The sequence below is a fragment of the Thunnus thynnus genome, chromosome 12 (assembly GCF_963924715.1).
Source record: "Thunnus thynnus chromosome 12, fThuThy2.1, whole genome shotgun sequence".
In the NCBI taxonomy this organism is placed as follows: domain Eukaryota; kingdom Metazoa; phylum Chordata; class Actinopteri; order Scombriformes; family Scombridae; genus Thunnus; species Thunnus thynnus.
The window spans coordinates 20,225,863-20,245,393 of NC_089528.1; the positions used below are offsets into that span (position 1 = coordinate 20,225,863).

Below are 19,531 nucleotides of genomic sequence, written 5' to 3' on the forward strand. Positions count from 1 at the left end.
ATGCCTGTCTAAAAAGTTGGTGGATATTACAGAGTGAAAGGCAGAGAGGCTTTTCTTTCTCAGCATCCCTTCACCCTCTCTGAACATGCAGCATTAGCCTTGGGCAAAGACTGTGCCTGTCCCAAGGGCTTCCATGACAGACCAGCCTCCACCACACACACACACACACTTACTCATTCCTGCCATGCTCCCTCGCTTCTTTCCTTGCCCTTTCCCCTTCCTCTCTCTAAACCTCCCAGCAGTGGCTTTCAACAGAGCCTGAGCCAGCATTATGTGCACATGCAGGCACAGAGGCTCAAGGACCACACGTGTCTCTATGAAGCCTTGTCAATGGTGTAAAAGTCAGGATATTTTGGGTTTAACACTTTCCGAATGCCAAGCTTTTGATAAGTACAATCACACTTCCAGGTTATGAGACAGTCTGCACCCTCGGGTCAGGTCAGCAAATACTGTCAAGTGCTTTAAATCTCATCTTTAGACCTATTTTTTCCTCTAAGAAATTCTATTGATGCTCTGGCTTGCCCCGCATTTAATCCTCAGGCTTTTTATAAACACGCTTGTCTCAACACACTCGTCTTTGTTTCATCACATTTATTTTCTTCTTTTTTCTGTTTGTTTCTTCTCTCTTTTTTATATAATTTGCAGTTGTGAAGCACTTTGTAAAGGTTGAAATGTGTTATATGAGGCCACGTTCAAACAGAGAAATGCAAAATGCACTGAAAATGCTGGGGGCCTCAATATGCTTCAAAGTGCTTGCCAGGTCGTCTAAAGCTGGATTTATACCTCTGAATCAAGAGGTTACACCATACCTTCTGTGGCTACTTGTGTAGACTCTGAAGCTACACCTCTGGGCTACAGCAGCTATCACGTGTGTACTGCATGTGAAGAACTGTTATTGGCTGTGTGTGTTTTCCAACAAGTTTCTGATGCCGGTGGAGATTTTTAAGAGTCAAGACATTATTAAGGTCATTGAAAAACTACTCCGTTATCTCCTTATTTTCAGTAACACACATCTAGCAGAAAGAAATCTCTACTGCAAACATTCTGCTCACTGTGATCAGTGCTCTCTGTTAATGACTGAATGAAACATGGATGTAAACACGCCTGCTCTTGAATTTTCTCTGATTCAGTAATGAAACAAGGCAAAATAGTCTTCTCCAGTTCTGTAAGTATGTGCGTCGCTCTGTATCAATACAGCCTGATCGAGTCAGATACATTAGTGTGGTGTTATGGTGGTGATATCTATGGGTGACATCCAGCGCTGAATTATAAATCAAAAGCTACATCATGGTATTTATGGCATGTCTCCTGTTAACCTCTTGAATCAAGCATAAATCTGGCTTAACAATGTCAGAAACCCTCCCGATATTTCTCTGACGTTGGAAGTATGGGAGCCACATCTGACAAATTTTGCAACTTTCTGAAACCCAAAGTCAGACAAACACACCCACATAACAGAGTGATTGGCCAGGTGTGCAAAGGAGAGTCTCTTTTTTATCGTTTTTCACACAACTTCTTCTGCCAACTTTTGTGTGCACAACCGAGTGCAACACAATGAATGCCTTTGAAGAGAGCCTATTCGCCAATGTGCACAGTTAATCCTTATTTCTACGATTCAAGGCCCCTCTCTATGGCGGCCTGCTTTTTACCCTCCGTCAAGTGTGCCCATTTGGACGTGGTCGTACTACGTGTTCTCCAACCTACTTCGTTTCAATACTGGAACCTTCGGAGTGTCGCAATGAAGAAGTAGCTTTCCTGGATCTCTCATCACTCATGGGTTGCCCATTTCAGTTTGACAGGTGATCCTGACGTGCTTCTCCTCAAAAGTTTATAACTTTTTTGAACTTCTTTCATCTTACACTCGAGTTGCAGTTCTGCCTCACTCCTCTGAAGTCGTATTCATCCATTGAACTTCATGTGGTTCAAAAATATTTCTTCTGAGCAACACATTTAACTTACTTTCTTCTTCCAGGTCTGCATCAAAAGTGTTCATAAGTCACTTTTTTATCTGCTTGAAGTACTAAAGGAGTTGGATTTGCCAGACCAGGTGATTCCAATTCAGTCACGCACTCATCTTATGATCTAACCACTTAATTGCAGCAAGAAGTAATTCAGTCATATCTGCCGTTAAAGTCTCATCTTTCTAACATACTCTCTGGACAAATAAAAGCAGGCATCCAGAAGGCTTGGCAGGAAGAACAAAATAACTCCCCTGGGTAAACAGAGAGCATCTGCACTTTCTGATATGATACATTTACTATGACAGTCACAGAATAGAAGTCAACACGACACAGAGAGCATCTACTTGATATTGGAGTGGAATCAATGTAGGGTGAAGTTAAGGTGACTGAGGGAAGCAGCAGCAGCAGCAGCGGGAAACAAACAGAGCAATGTGAATGTGCAGCTGAGATGAGTGTGAGGCAGGTCAGCCGGTCTGACTGCTAGTGTTATTGTTGTGGGTGTACATTATGGATCAGTTGATATTTTAATGTGTCTGCTTGATCTCCTGTGAACCCCATTAGCTTAAATATGAGTTATTATGGAAAACAAAATTTGTCTTGTCTTGGTTTGGGATTTGCCGTCAGACATATTACTCCAAGGCTGTTGAAGCATGAAGGTGGTATACTCCTCATTGCTTCCCGTTGTTTTGAAACCTTGTGTTTGGTCAAAAGCCTCTGAGGCAGCAGGTCTATTTGGAGCCCCGGTCCCCAATTGGCCGAGTAAAAAACTTAGGAGTTGTTACTGATGCTGGCATTTTATTCACTCATCAGCAGCATCACCAAAATAACCTTCCTCTCAGGAATTTCTCAAAAATTCAATGTCAGCTATTCCAGTCAGATTTGAAAAAAACACTCATGTCTTTGCCACCAGCAGACTAGACCACTGTAATGCCCTTTCTGCTGGTCTTCCTGTAAAAGTCATTCACTGGCTTCAGCTGATTCAAAATGCAGCCGTACATATCTTGATCAAGACCCAAACAACTGATTGATCAAAATCTTCATAAGACTTTGCCTGTGGTCTAAAAAACACTTATTGGTCTGGCCCCAGATTATATTTCTTGTGTTTGGTAAAATAAGACGGATCCGAGGCTCCGTGGGACCCTTAAATTTCTATTGCAACTTTATGTGACCCGTCCAGTGATCCAAGATGTGTACTCTACAGCATGTGACCTTCCCAGTGAAGGCCAGATCTTTTTTTTTTTTGGAGTTTTAAAACTGGACACATGTAGCTCTCCTGTACTCCCTCTGTGTCGAATTGTATCAGAGGGCACAATAGTGAGGGATGCACTAAAAAAAACAGTGAGCACAAGGAGACAGAGGGATAGAAAAAAGGGGAAGAAAATGAGAGGTAGGGGACAGAGAAAGGAAGGGAGTAGTGCAGGGTAAGAGATGATAGAGAAAGAGAGAGAGAGGGAAGGAAATGAAGCATTTAGCAGAAGGTTTGGTCAGGCAGGACAGACGCAGTCAGCTGCTGCTGGTACAGGAAATCCACACACCCAAGAAAGCAGTGGAGCGTAAACCTGCCAATACTCTTTATATATATATATATATAATCTTTATATACTATATACTATACTTTATATACTTTTTAAGGTTACCATTGTATACAGTCATAGATCATTTAAATTATAATGAGAATTCAGTACATGAAATTAAACAGAAGCAGGTAAAAATTAGTTTTTTGAGGCATTGAAAAACATGAATTTGTACTTTTAAATAATGTGCAGTATGTATAAATATGAGGGAGAAATAAGTATTCTTTTACTCTCATAAAACTTTTACATAAAAATGAATACTTTGCTTGTACCCTACCAGCAGCAACAATAGGATTTCTGGCACGAATCCTTGAGAATTTAAGTGTCATTCTCATAAATTTGATCTGACTAGAAAACTTAAATTCAGCATAGTAGTTGCACAAAGAGATCTTTCTCTTTTCTTTCCTCTTTTCTAAAAAATTACTAATTCATATCCCTGCAGGGCAAGGCTAAGTACGTTCCTGATATTGTCATTGATTTTCATTTATTGGCTATTGAGAATGACCAAATTGGAGATGTGTTGCTGCCGGGCGAAGAATCTTTCCTCCATCTTCTGTTCACACCCACACACCTTACTTTTGCATTAACTTTCTCTCTGCTGAGTGTCTTCCAACCTCTCCACACACCACCATCACTACCCACTCCTTCCTCTTTCTCTCTCGTCTCATTTCAGCAGGCAGTGAGAACTGAGGCAGGACATTGGACTTAGCTTCCAATTCTCCTCCACTCCATTGCTCTAATGCAATTAACTCCACTGGTGGGAATAGGAGAGGAGAGCTGGAGAAATTCCTGATTAATCCAATCAAATAGGTCCATGGCCTGCATGTGTGTGTGTGAGTGTGTGGGTCTGCAAAGCTGTCCAGACCACTGTCCAGACTGCTGTAATAATGTTCCTAAATGCACACACACACACACACACACACACACACACACACACACACATATATATACACACACAGTCCTACTCTGCCTCAGGCAGCAAATGAAACATTTCATGGTAGATCATATTAGCAGGCTGATATTTTTGTAAGAAGAGCGAAGTGCTGGACAGTCCACTCTACTTCACAGAATTAGGACTTTTTCAAATGGACAAGGTGCCTCTGTTAGTGAAGTAGACCATACTGTATAATGGATTCACTCCAAAGGTCCAACTGTAGCTGCGGTTACACTATATGGAACCTTTTATTACACTAATAATTAGATTAATAGCCCAATCAGAAAAAATGCCATTTTGAACCACTTTGATCAGAGCGTAAGGGCCTATTTTAAAGCTGAAAATTGTCAGGTAAACACACTTTACAGTAAATGACTATACTTCACTCTATAGCCTATTCTTTCCATAACCATACCATACTGTACGACACCCACTGTTTTTTGCAGCACATCATCATAATGAAACGACCACATAAGTCGATTGTACCTGCACTCCAGAACGACTCATAAGTGCATTTTCTAATATGCCACCTCTATCAGCAGTAATCGTAAAGAATAGTTATGTTTTATGGTGTGAAAACACTGTGGTTAAGGTCTGGTTAGGTTCTGGCACAAAAACCACTTGGTGAGGTTTAGGGAAAGATCATGGTTTGGGTCATAACAATCACTTGAAACATGGTGTGGGTCCTTAAAGTTATGCAACCTTCATTGTCATGGCTCACGGTTAGAAACGGGAAGCTGTCTCCTGCACCAAAGTCCACTCTTTGCCATCTATCTAGCCACCAACCCAAACCAAGTATGAACCTCTTTTCATTGGTTTGTCTGTGGTGTATTGCTATATTTGATATGTTGTTATGTTGTTCATGTCAGAGGAGAAAATTATAGAATACAGCTTTATTGTCCATGGCCAGAGTGGAAAACAGCCTTTGTCTCACTAAACATAAACACAGTACAAGAACATGTAACATATAACATAAAGAACGAATGTGGTAACAACATAGCATTGAGATGAAAAAGTTTAAAGTACACTACAAGAAAATAAAATAAAAAGGATGAATTACCTAAAACAAAATTTAGGGTTTTTAAAACCTTACTCTCTGATAAGTTACTGTGAATTTTACAAACAGATAGTTGTGTACTTTAGAGTGGCCATTGGTTAAATCCTGTTTATTTGGTATGAGATGTTTTTAGATGATGACATCTAACCAACCTCATGAGCAACTATTAAAACGAAGCACTAAAACTGGTAAACGAAGCATGATTCCTCAACTGCATTGCAACATGTTGCGTCAAATTTATGCAGATCAACTGAATTTCTTGGATTATTTCAGAGAAATTTGTGAATTTTTCCAAAACAGGCCGCTGTGTTCTGTACCAATAACAACCTCTGGCCATGAGGGATGTATTTGCACATACAAGCTCAGGAAGGTGCCTTTAGTTCATGCATTTTTTTATCCACATGTTGAATTTGTCTTCTCATTTCCCTCCACTTTGTGGCAGCCACTTCTTACTTTATATGATCAACAGGTGCACTTTTGTTCACCATTTATCTCAGAATCATCCCCAAAACTACAAAATTATGGTCGAAACAGAACAAAAACGAAATGTGCGTAACCAAAAGAGACTTGAACCCTGAGCTGTCTCGAATAATTAGTCGTCTTTTTGTCTTTGATACTTTTTACTTTATTACCATAATTATTGTATTACTGGCTTGTTCATATGATTCAGTTTTCTAGTTCTTTAGTTCTTATTGACTAATGTATCTTACTGGAAGACATTGAATAAAGGTTGGTGGACTTTGAAAGCACCAGGGACGACAATGGAAATACGTCCAGGACTTTATGTTTCATAAAGACTTCTCAATAAACCAAAACAAAAGTCAAATTAAAGCTGCAAGCAGCGATGATCGGACCCTCGCACCCTTGCTCACGTTGGAGCACGGCACAGTCGAAGGGCTTCTGTCACGGGCATGTAGATGTTTTCAGACCTGGGCTGTTTTCAGACAGTTTAAGAAAGAGATAAACATCACTTCCTTTGTCCACTATTTTGCCTGCTGCAAGGTCCAAGGTCTTTAGATGATACTGACTGAATTTGAAGTCGCTGAGGTCAAATCTCTAGGAGGAGTTCGTTAAAGTATGCAACCTGGAAATGGCAACATCAGCGTCAAAATCGCAAATTTGATCCAAAATGGCTGACTTCCTGTTGGACTTAGGGTATGTCTCCAAGAGACTTTTTGGTGCGTCTGGTCATGATACATATGCATACCGAATTCTGTTCTTCTTCGACAATCCTTGTTGAGGGGCTCAATTTTCTTAATTTTCTAGGGGGCGCTGTCGAGCCATTTTGCCCCGCCTTTTTGCGAGACCCATAAAATATGACATTTTTCACCACTTTTGATGTATGTGCAAAGTTTAACAACTTTTCGTGCACGTTTAGGCCCTCAAAAATGCATATGTTTTGGAAGAATAATAATAGAGAGGAAAAATAATTCCTTCAGATCCATAATTCCTTTTTAGGGCCATCGCACCGTTCGGTGCTCGGGCCCTAAAAATCAAAGTGACAAACAAATCAAACCGACTCTGAAAAACATAGTGGTCTACTTCTGTCTCCATTTTTGCTCCCAATCATATTCTCTTAGCTCTCAAAAAAAAAATAAAATAAAAGTCATAAAATGCTTGAAGGTCCCCCACAGTGGGGAATGTTACAGCAGCCACCCACCTGCTGTTTTACGGTGGAGGTGGTTGTCGAATGTGTCGGCTCCGAATTACATACATCACACAGGGGACGGCCATGCTGAAGCTTTCCATCCTCAGTAGAGCGTGGCAGCTCCACCGTATCCCCAGTGTGTCCTGTCACTTACATAATACATAATACTCACTACGCTGTCACACTATGTTACTGCCTGCTGCCTGTCAGAGTGGTGAAAAATAATGACTGACATGTTGTTGTAGTGCTTCAGCTGAAGTTTTGTTTTGGTCAAGGACGCAATTCTGTGCAAGAATGAGGAGAAACCAGTCAATTAGTTACTACACAGCTCGTTATAACACACACATATGCGTAGACAAAAACACACAAGTTCATAGCTGTAGAAGATGTTTCTTTTCAACTTTCTTTGTTTAACACTGTGTCCCTCTGAAACCACACGAACCCTATTAGACATGGCAACCCTGAACTTCATTCATCAAGCACTCACAGTGTGTTCCTTTTGCAGAAAAGAATCTTGGACATCTTGTCCAGCATTTAATCATCGTGCAAAGTTTCATATTGACAGATGAGGAGATGGAGAGACAGCCCACCCTCAGAGACTGCTTTATGAGACTTTCAAAGAGGGTTCTTAAAGCAGGCAGAAGGAAGTTAACTGGCAGAGATACAACAAGATAGCAAAAAAGAAAAGCACTGATAACATTTTACACAAGCAAATACACTGATCAACTTCTGTTTGAGAAGCCAGAAAACCTCCTATTTTCTCTGTGGATTATTTACTTTGAGTCATTGCCAATGCTGGACAACACTTAGGATGCTTAGTTGACCATCACCTCAGAAGCTTTCGGATCCCTCACAATAAAGACTGAGTTGAAACTGCTTCTTATCATTCCGTCCACAAACAGTTAAATCCTTAAAGTATAAATTTGGTTCTATTCTTTTCTTTGACCAAAACCACCATTGTGTCAGCCCATCTCACAAGACGTTGCTCAGACGGTAAATAGTATATTTGTTGGGGACTATTTTCATCAGCTGATTTAGAGTGCTAGTGACTACAGGTATTTATGGCAGCAGGACAATGTATGTGTCATTGACTCATATAAACTACAGAGCCACTGTTCATTGTAATGAAGGAACATGTCACAGTACAACAGTGTGACTCACTGATGTGTTTTTTAATAGTTTTTGGACAACAAGGAAGTCCATAGCACAGTGATATAAGGTTTAAGCTTTGGCTACATAGACAGTACTTTATTTATACAGTACTAATATAATACTTTAGTTAATAAGATCAACTCAGTTTTGGTTTTTGTCTTCTCGTGGGATTCATTTACATTTTGTCATTTGGCAGATGCTTTTATCCAAAATGATTTACAAGCAAAGCAAGACAATCAAGCATTAGAGGACAAGTAGCTGACTGGGTACAAGAGCAATGAGACAGAAGCTGTTGTGTTTTTTTAAATTTAAGTAAGACTGGAAGTAGACAAGTGCATAAGAAATACCACAAACAACAAGAAAGTAGTGCAACAATCTACAAAATGCTAAAAAGTTAAAGGGGCTCAAGTGTTGGTATTCACAGAAGAGAGTTTTCAGGTATTTCTCGAATGCACCAAGCTAGTCAGCAGACCGTGTGAAGATGGGTAACTCATTCCACCATCGCAGAACCTCAAACAAAAAGAGTCTGGATCATGATTTCGTAGCAGGCAGTGATGGTATTACCAGACGTCGCTGATTTACAGAGAGGGTGGGAGGGGAGATACAGCCCGATTAGTGAATCATTGACGATTAAAAAAATATCGCCAGCCTTTAATCTGCAAGAAGTTTGTATTAGCAGTCTGAGTCACTCTTGTACAGTTTGTACTGTGACTTAAGTCACTGCTCAAGTAAATCCAGTAGCAAATGACGCTTGTAGCCATGGATATACAATAATAAACACTAGACAAGGTGTTCAAGTATGGCGGCTTGTTCTTTCCAGTGAAAACTGCTCATTGATTGCACCTCCCACTTTCTTCTTGGGTGCTCATTATGTATTCACAATAGTATCTTTCCACACGCATAAATAACACAAAAAATAATATCTCAGTATAAATGTTAGTGGATTATATGTTTGGCCTAATGGTTTAAATTGGGAAACTTTGATGTTTTTGTACATTCACACTTTTCACGCTTTTTTGAAGCTGTCAAATGACATAAATTATTTCGTCTGTAGACTTTGACTCATAATTTTCCTCCCTTCTGAGCACTTCACATTCGCTTAGTGAGTGATATATTTGAAAACTAGTAAAATGTTTTGCCCTGTCAGTGCATTTTATTCTGTTATTGCAATCTGTTGCGTCAGTGCTTGGCACCATTCTTTAGGAATTTTTTTTCCTTTTTCTCTATTGTCAAAATGTAAAATGCACAGGACACTAACAACCGCAGTTTGTGAAACCACGGTAACTCTACTTTTATTAGCCGTGCTAGCAGCAAATTAAGATGTCACTACCATCGCTGTAGACTCTTATTTCTTGTTTTTCCCTTTGTCACTGTCTCATCTACAGTCAAAACACAGTCAACTATGAATTGTTTTTTACAGTGAAGAACAAAACAAACAAATCATTGTTCTGGTCTAAAATATCTCGACTGATTTGACTCACAAAATCTAAAATTATACCAATACAGATTCATACGGAATCAGTTTAAGGATGGATTCACAGTTCTAGCTGAAATCACTACAGTCGGGCCTTACATGTTCTGCAGGGCAACGGGCACAAAGAAGATTATTTTAAAGATGTAGAACTGTGCATAATGTATAACTAAGCTCACTGAAAAGCTGAGGAAGAGAAGAAGAGGCTGTCTTGCTCACTCTTTCACACTCACATTATTTGCACCATAATAAAGCTCTAAATTATGCAAATGCATGCATGCTCACATGTGCACACAAACGCACACACACTGACAAAGGCAATCATCTATGCATGTGTGCCCAGTCAGCAAAGTCACTGAGACTTGAAAAAGAGAGAAAGAAGCAAGAGGCCAAGATCTGTTATTTAGTTTTCAAATGAATTTATTTATGGGAGGATTGTTTGGATGGAGTTTGGGTTTCGCCTCTTACGGGTTGATGTGCTTTTGATGGCACAGGGCTGCATTTCGGGGTTATTTACATTTCGCTGGTCTGTAGAGGAGATGAGAAGAGAGAACAAAAATGGAAGGTGAAGGGAGAGGAGAGCAGATGAGGACATAGGGAAGGAGAGACAAGCAGATAAGGAGAGGAGAGGAGGGAGGTGAAAAGCCATGAAGAGAAAAGTGTTGGAAGAAGGTGGAGAGGTGAAAAGAATAAGAGGAGAGGAGGGGGAAAAGCATGAAGAAGTTAAATGGTAAATGGACTGCATTTTTATGGCACCTTTCTAGTTAGTTGACCACTCAAAGTGCTTTACACTACGTGCCAACATTCACCAATTCACACACACATTCATACACACTGATGGCAGAGGCTGCCATGCAAGGTGCCAACCTGCTTATCAGGAGTGATACAGCACTTTTTACCCAAAGTGGGTTTTTTTCACAATGTTTCCAATGCTCAACATACATTCACACACACACACTCACATACCAATGGGGCAGCCATCAGGAGCAATTTGAGGTTCACTATCTTGCCCAAGGACACTTCAACATGTGGACTGGAGGAGCCAAGGATTGAAACCACTGACCTTTCAGATTAGTGGACAACCCGCTTTACCTCCTGAGCCACAGCCGCCTGAAACACGGCTGTAAGGGGAGGAGGTGATTTGAAAAGAGATAGAGGAGGAAGGACAGTTTAAGGATAGTTTAGAGAAAACAGCTAACTTGTTCAAAGTTAAAAAACAACAACACCTCTTGTTAAGTAAAGAATAGTTTTGACATTTTGGCACAATACACTTATTATGCATTCTTGCTGAGAGTTAGATGAGGATATTGATACTACTGTTGTGTCTTTGCGTAAAGCTTGGAGCTGGAGCTGGGAGGCATTTAGCTTGTGTGTTGTTTAAGTTACTGGTGAGACAATGAAATATGATCATAGATGTCCAGTTGTTGCTATAGTTTAACGCTTTTAAAGCCTTATCAGACACCAAAATATTGCCAAACAGTATATAGTACTCACAGAAAGGTTTTTACAACTCTGAAAAGTTATTATGGCGGTGACTATTTATCTTTCCTTGCAAGGATTGCAAGGTAAAAAGCAGAAACACAGTGTTCACATTAAAGTAATCCATCAAGAATGTGCACTTGTATGTATGTGATAAGACAAAGCAGCACTTTGCCGGATGACATCGCATTGCGTTGCAGCAAAAGTTGAACCAGGTTCAACTTTTTTGCTGGAGCACTCATTGTTGTTATTCCGCTGCCTCAATGTACTGCCCCCATTCAAATGAATGAGAGGGCTGCATTCTTTCATGCAGAGCTAATGTCGGTCTGAATGCCGCCTTAAGGCAAAGACATGAGATTGATATCGATCTTCTCATCTCACCCATATTTCAACATTTGAAATAGTTCAACAGTTGAAAAATACTGAGCAGAGACAATATAAGTTACTCCTTGGCCATAGCACCACACACACAAAATTAGTTTTCACCCATATTTATATGAATTGAACCTAGTTAAATTAAATTTACACATTTATACATTAATTCACTCTACATTAACCCTAAAATAAGTTAATTATCATGGGTTTCAAATGCAGTTGCAGAGGCTTTTCCAGCATGCCAAAAAAATGCTTAATCCCGGACATTTTACATCAGCACAAAGCACTGGCTGTTAACCTTCAATATACTGAATAAACATGTGTTATCAGCTTTAAGAAACCCCATTTGTGGTAATAGAGAAAAACAAAAACAAAGCAGAGAAAGAAAAGGAGAAGAAATGGGTAATAAAGGAAGAGAAAGGTGCGAAAAAGGCGAGTAGTTCGGAGACAGGAGGAGACATTGGAAGCGTAGAGTAGAAGAGGAGTCGTTGAGGAGCAATATCAAGCATGGATGCTTTTAAAGACAGAGTCTGCATGAATCAGAGCGTTGCAAGAAATAAATAACTCATTCAACACACACACACACACAAAGATACATAGACAATCCTTTATATCATTGCAGGTATGAATATCAATGATTATGTCAACCTCTGAGCTTAAACTGGGCTTCATGTGGAACAGATCTTTTGTTTGTGTTTCCTACACTCCATTTGTTGTTGTAAATCTCTGCATCTTAGCGGTAATATAACGTTACCACAATGTCTGAAAGTTCTGATCTCATGCTTCACTTAAACTGAGACATGCTGTAAATCTTTGTCTGTTTCCCGCAGCTAGTGTCCGTAAGGTTCACAGCTCCCGAAGTTGAACAGTTTGTTTCTCTTGATGTTATAAAAGTCTCAGAAGTTTTTTCAGATTTTTAAAGTTTTACTAACTCCGTTTATGTATACCACTACCAACTCTTCTGCCTCAGCAAATCAAGGATTGATTTAGAGTTTTTCAAGTTGATCTTAATGTAACACTCGCTTGCCATGTGTACATTGAAAAAGTTATAAGTCGCTGTAATCATTCCTAATGAACTTCACCTGCTGCGTCAACTGTATACTGTACAAGGTGGAGGGTAAAATTCACACGAATTATCACCTGATTCTACAGCATCCCTTTATAGCATCTTTTTTGTTTTTACGCAACTTAACTATTTTGATTCACTCTCACGGTAGTGTTGTAAGCAGTAAGCAGTAAGCAGCTGTTTTGAGTGAAAAACCTACTGTACACTACCTGCCCAGCACCAAACAGCATGGCAGCCAAAGTTAGCAACAAGCTAATGCAGTGTTTAGCTACTAAAAAGCCAGATATTTCCCTCCAAAAACCAGAGCTGGAGACCAAAAACAGAGCAAAAATGAGAGTAAATATTAGACTAACAGTCATCAGGTGGACACAAACACAACTGCAAATGATTGCTAAAGTTGCTCCTTATTTGCTAGATGTTTATAGCTAACAGTTTGCTAATGAGTTTGCCTCATTAACTTAAAAGGTGATGATATGTCAGTGTTGTGCTCACAGCTTGTTCTGCTGCCCCCCAAGTGGACAAAAAATCACTTGTTTTGAGACTAAATGCAGTGGATATTACACCTTAATCTAATATTTTCTGTATCACTTCCATTCCATTGTGCTTTTTTTGATAGTGATAAAGGAATTAGTAAATTAAAACCTTTATTTAACAACAATCCAACCTCAAATATGAGGATTTGCTACTTTTCTTTGTCTTATGTCATTTTTTAATTAAATAAAATTGGGTTTTGAAGTACTCTTTTGTCACCTCGCAACTTAGGCTTTGACAAATTGTGATGGACATTTTCCAATTTATCTGACATTTATTTGACGATTAATTAAAAAAATAATTGGCAGATTAGACTATATTACAACCCTACTTTTCTTCCCTGCACTCCCTCCTTCTCAGATTTTATCTTTTCTTCTTGTAGCCTGCCTCTTTTCTTTCTTGTCTCTTTTTTGTCTCTGTCTTTGTGTTTGTTTATCTTTCACTGGCTGATAGATATTGTATCTGTATGTGTTGCAGGATCACTCTGAATGGGATGAAGGTGTCCAGGCCAGACGTTCGCATTGGCCGCTACAGAATGATTAAACACGAGAGAGACAAACACAACGAGCCCAACCCACAGAGGTACTGCATCATTGTCCAAACTCGTTCTCATTCAGCCTTATAATGCTCAGAAACCGAAACATGAGCAACACAGGCAATAGAAGGCCAGCAGTGAGAAGTAATATTTTTTATCATGATTCGTCTATTCTTCATGGTCCACATTATCCGCTTTCATTCTGTCCAGTTTTGCAGAGATTGCATGCTTAAGATATTCTAACCTTTAACAAGAGAGGTTAAATGAGAAGTTTTGCCCTTTTTAGCACATTCATAAATGGGAGCTACCAACTGTTACTCTGACCTCCTGCTGTTGGCCACCGAGCAGCTCCTCTTTGGAAACTGCAGGCTAATAGAAAATACTCCTTTTAACACACTTATAACAATGATAAATTATATTAATATAGACTTATTTCACAAACCACTTCATTAGCTGGCTAGTTTTATGCAAATATGTCCACTTTTAAGTGAAAGCAACATGTCTGCAGGGAGTAGATGGGATATAAAAAAAAGATGGTTGAATTTTTCTTATTGAGAATAACCTGTGAAAACCACTAAGGTTGATCTCTTCTTTAAGTGCCTGTAGTATTGAGGTATTGAGATAAGATGTAGGCTTACTCTGTAGAAGGTTTGTGTGTGTGTGCAGTGTTGGGTTTCAGTCATAGCCTCCTTAAATCCATGAGCTATGTGCCTTATTTTACTGTTGATTTGCATCACCACCCAAAATGCGTTCAATCCAGTTAGGCTTGTTGCTGTCAACCTTGTTCAGTATCCTCTTACACATATCAGTGCCAGATTTGCAGCACTTGGTTATATGCTCATCCCTCAATTAGTGCTGAGAACATTTTTTAATTTTAATTTACTTAATTTGTTTCATGCTATTTCACTGTTAGATGCCTAAAAATTAGTTTCTTGTCAGTCAAATCAGACATTTACAGTTTTCATTCACCAACAGTCTTTAATATGTATGCACTGTGGCCAGAAGTTTAGAAATACAGGTCATGAATCTAATTCCACCAACACACTCCAACCTCAGAGACATCACAAATGTCCAAAATTATATATTATTTAGTTTTTTGTGATTAGTTTCTGTAAATGTGATTTCCCTATAGGGATGCACTGCCAGCGTTTTCGAGTGAATCCATACTGAATACCTAATATATCAAGTTTTTTGCTGGCCTAAAAGAGGTCAAAAATACTAAAATTGGCCTATAAAATACCCATCATGTATATGTTTTTAACTGTAGAACTCTTCCAAGGTTGTTAAACTCCCCCAAAATACTGAGGGCATGACCTTTGGGTCCTCAGTGTTAGCTACAGCCTTGTATATGTGTCTAACAATTTTTAATGCTTGAGGAGTTGCAGAACATCCTGCAGAGGCAGAGAAACATTTTTCCTATAACTGATAAAATATTTCAGTCCTAGCAGGATGTTAAAAGATTGATGCAAGAAGTTATTGAAATGCATGAAGACATGACGACTTGTTCAATAAATAACATGCATATGAAAGATGCCATAGTGGTTTCTTGTCCTCACAATGTTTATTAAAATTCAGTTTCTGCTAATATATGCTAGTTATATAAATAATGAAACTACTGAATGCGTAATTTTAGTTTACTGTAATGTCAGTGCAATGTTGCACGATATAGTTGCAACACTAGATGTGGGCTGCAGATCCAAGTGAGGGTTCATATGAGGAAATATCAGATGACTGAGAAAAATATGAATATAACACAATCCTCTGAAGACCATAAGTTGGCCTTTTTTGGTCACTGAAAGATTGGAAGATTTGAAATGCCAAGAACAAAACTATTTCAATAAACCAAAAATTGCTTTTCAGAGATACAGCCCAGGGGGTTTAAATTTTGCTCTTTTGGCTACACACATTTAAATTGCTTTTCAGACAAATGTGTGTAAAAAAAAAAAATAAAAAAATAAAAAACCTTCCCGCATAAATGTGTTATTTTATGGTTTGATGAATGAGACCCAACATGCAGAGATGAGCCTTCTAGACACATTAATCACCAGGAGTATAGCACCTCACAATAAGCTGCTTAAACGTGGATTATCACTGTTTATTCTCCTCTAAGAGCCCCCGTTTTCATGCCTGGATAGGCCGGGCAACGATGCCTCTCAGCACAAAAATCGATAGCTGCTGTAGCTGGGGCAGAATGAAGATATAGTGAACTCTGTTCCCTCTTCCAATATTATTTTAGTTTGATCTCACGTGACGTTCTTACATCGCAGCATTTTGACAGGACTGCGTGAGGGTTCACAAGTTGAGGTCTAGTTTAGTTGTAGCCCCTAAATTGGTTTATAAGAGGATTAAAAAAAGCTGGCAACGAGTGTCATGTGTGAAAGAGTAGTGACTGTTTTTACTGCAGTTAATGCTCATGCAGCCAAATAAATTGTGAGTTTAATTTGAATTTTGCAAATAGCTACTGACCCAACGTTGTTCAAGCCTCTGATACATAAAATATATAAATAAAATACTCTTTTGTTTGAACATTATTTTAAGTCCAGATTCACTGTGAAGGGATTGCAGGAAAAGTACATACAAGAATTTCAGCCCCAGGAAACTGATCTTGGAGACAACTAAAAACTTTTATTTTATTTATTATGTGTTATTAAGATTTGTGAAGATATGGTTAAAACGGTTGCTGAATTATTAAATGAAAAAATAAATCACAGCACCTTTTGTACTTATTCTTAGAGAATCCCTCCATCTCAATTTCCAAAGCAACCAAATCAGCCTTAATGGACTCATATACAGTATATGTGTATATCCCTTCACCTTTACAATCATTAAGTTGTCTGTGCACATTCATTCTGTACAATACTTCTGACTGCTTACAAGTACAAAATTAATGTAATAAATGGCTGGGTTGACACTTAAGATACATTGTTCAGCTGTGCAAATATGATTTGAAGACCTTGAACCTAACATTTTCATTACTGATATGAGAAATTATGAATGCTACTTGAATGACTTGTTGTCACAGAGACTCAGGAGCAAACCGTAGCGTTTTCAAGGTTACTAGTGAAATTCCCATTCAAAACATGCCTGTTTGGTGCGGGTTGATTGCTTTGCCTCCAGTATTGCTGCCTCAACCCAATGCAATTGGTCAGTGAGTTTTAAAATTGTTTTAAAATGCACTGTCAAAATTTAATAATTCTCAATTTATCAGTTATAATGAGTTTGCACTCAACACTCAAGACTGCACTTCCTTTGGTCCTCAGCAATAAACCTGCCAAGTATGAAGTAGGTCGGATGAACGGTTGTCAAGAAAAGTGAAGGACATACAGACAGACAGAGACTCCTTCCTTTATAGTTAGATGATATGACGCAACACCTTCCCTGGCAATATTAATTTGCTTCACTGACAAACAATTTGATAGACTTATTGAGTAATGCTAATAGATCCTGTAAGAAGCTGTTAGCAACTATGAAAAGATGATAAAACAAGAAGTGTTAACATGCGAAGAAGCAAAGTGTACCTTTTATTGACTATTCTAACAGTTAAAGATAACTCCTAACCCTAAAAACAAGTCTGTGAGGAAGGCAAATTAGCCACAAATGTAACCTGAGACATAAAGTGAAAAGAAATTACCTGCAACAAGCACCTGCAGGGTGTCACAGAGACTTGACTTGATTTGCTGTGAATGCTAACAAATCTTGTAGTGACTTATTTATCTTAAAATATGGTTGAAACAATATATTTTGTGTAGCTTGAAGAGAGAAAACCTTCTTCTCCTCTTGGTGTCGCATTTATAAACCTGTTAGTGACCTTTTATCAATTTGACGGCTCCTTATTTGGTCAAAATGGCATGTATTGTCCCCTTCTCCATGCTTATAGATAAAGATTTTATTTTATTTTTTAAATGAGGCAAATGAGTCACAAGTGGGGCCTGTGACATCAACTGAAAAGAAATGACAGACACATTTTTTTACCTGAAACAAGTAAGATGTCAAACCATCACCATCTAAAAGAGGTTCATCTTTATAATGAACAATCTTTATTGTAAAAAGGCAGCAATAACTCCAATGTGAAGATGTATAAAATAACCAGGCATGCATAATATGTCATCCATCATTGTGTGTGTGTGTGTGTGTGAGAGAGAGTGTGTGTGTTTGAGAGAGAGAAAGATTCAACAATCCCTCAGTAATTGCCTGCTGAAATGACACCAATAGAGATAGAAGCCAGCTAGGTCAGACTAGTCTAGTTGCCTTAATCAAAATCAATAAATCAACCACTAGACAGAAAGAAAGTGTTGTGTGTGTGTGTGTGTGTATGTGTGTGTGTCTCTGTTTGATACTCAATTCCTGTTTTCCCCCTTCTCTCTCGTCGCTCTGCACTCTCTCTCTGCTCTGTGGACCAGACTTCCTCAATAAGAGGTGACACCAACAGGGACACTATTTATTTTGGGCCGATACATTATTCATAACTGTAGCGAGGGGCAGAAAATAGCGGCCTATTAGGCGGCATAAAACTTAATTTTTACATTCCTTCTGGACACTCATTATAATGTCCCGGAAATTTCGGCTTAAAAGGATCTTTTGAAAAGAAGTGGGATTTGGGCTTAAATAAGGCTCAGAATAATCAGGAGGTTGTGAAAAGAGGAACGGCCACCTCATGGCAGCATTCAGGCAGTGTGGGAGGAGGGAAGAGGGCTTTTTTCTCACTCTCACTATCTCTCTTCAGTCAGACGAATTTAATTCATCACTTTTCATCTCCTGAAAGAAGTTTTACATTTTCTGTCATTGCACTTTTTAGGGGTTTTTGATTTCTCTGCTTGAGAGTGTTAAACCATCAGTCTATCAAGACTTCTGATATTTTCTATGATTGAAAATGTCATAGGAAACAAATTGGGTAACAAGACAAAAAATAGTTTGTTTACCAGGGTAACCCCAGTTCTGTTAGAACTGAGGGAGATATCTGACCTTGTGAAGCGACTATTTAATTGACAAATCAATCTCTCTGAGGCTGTACTGAGGCTCAGCAGTGTGCTTTGAGCTAAATGCTAACATCAGCATGCTAACATACTCACAATAACACACAGCAGGTATAATGTGTACCATCATCACCATCTTAGTTTAGCTAACATCTGCTAAACAGCATTAAACACAAAGTATAGCTGAGGCTGATGGGAATGTTGTTAGTTCTGCAGGTATTTAATCATAAACCAAAGTAGTGGACAGATTCAAATTTTGACCTGATGATGGTGCTATAGGTGAAAAATCAGGGGATCACCAAAGTTATTAAAATTCATCCTGGGGGGGCATGAATGTCTGCACCAAATTACGTCCATCCAAAAGTTGTCAAGACATGTCACTCAACGTGGCGCTAGAGGAAAAGATTCATCATCTGGGAGCCATGAATGTTCTTTTTTTTTGCCAATCCATCTGGTAGATGTTGAGATATTTTACTCTATAAACTTGCACTACAAGAAAGATCAGGAGATCACCAAAGTCATTAGGATTCATCCTCTGGGCACCATGAATGTCTCATAGCAGTTTCATGGCGATCAATCCAATAATTGTTGAGATATTTCAGTCTGGAGCAACGTGTTTGCCAGAAGGACATTTGAAGGTTGATTTTCTGCTATAATATGAGAGATAATAGACTGTTTGAATCTCCAATAGGATGACTTTTTTTTATCTTTTCTTCAAATTGACAATTTTTTGAAAAGTTGGATTTCCGATAAGTTCTAAAAATACTTCAACTCT

General features: G+C 38.8%; 1 protein-coding gene across 1 annotated transcript in view; it reads left to right on the forward strand.

Annotated features, from left to right (window-relative positions):
* The window catches only part of b4galt2 (UDP-Gal:betaGlcNAc beta 1,4- galactosyltransferase, polypeptide 2), a 191,995-nt gene that overhangs the window by 163,248 nt on the left and 9,216 nt on the right, over positions 1-19,531 (forward strand). Inside the window, exon 7 of the mRNA XM_067606214.1 lies at positions 13,726-13,830. Within this exon, the coding sequence (XP_067462315.1) occupies positions 13,726-13,830 (105 nt within the window). The remainder of the gene's footprint in view (positions 1-13,725; positions 13,831-19,531) is intronic.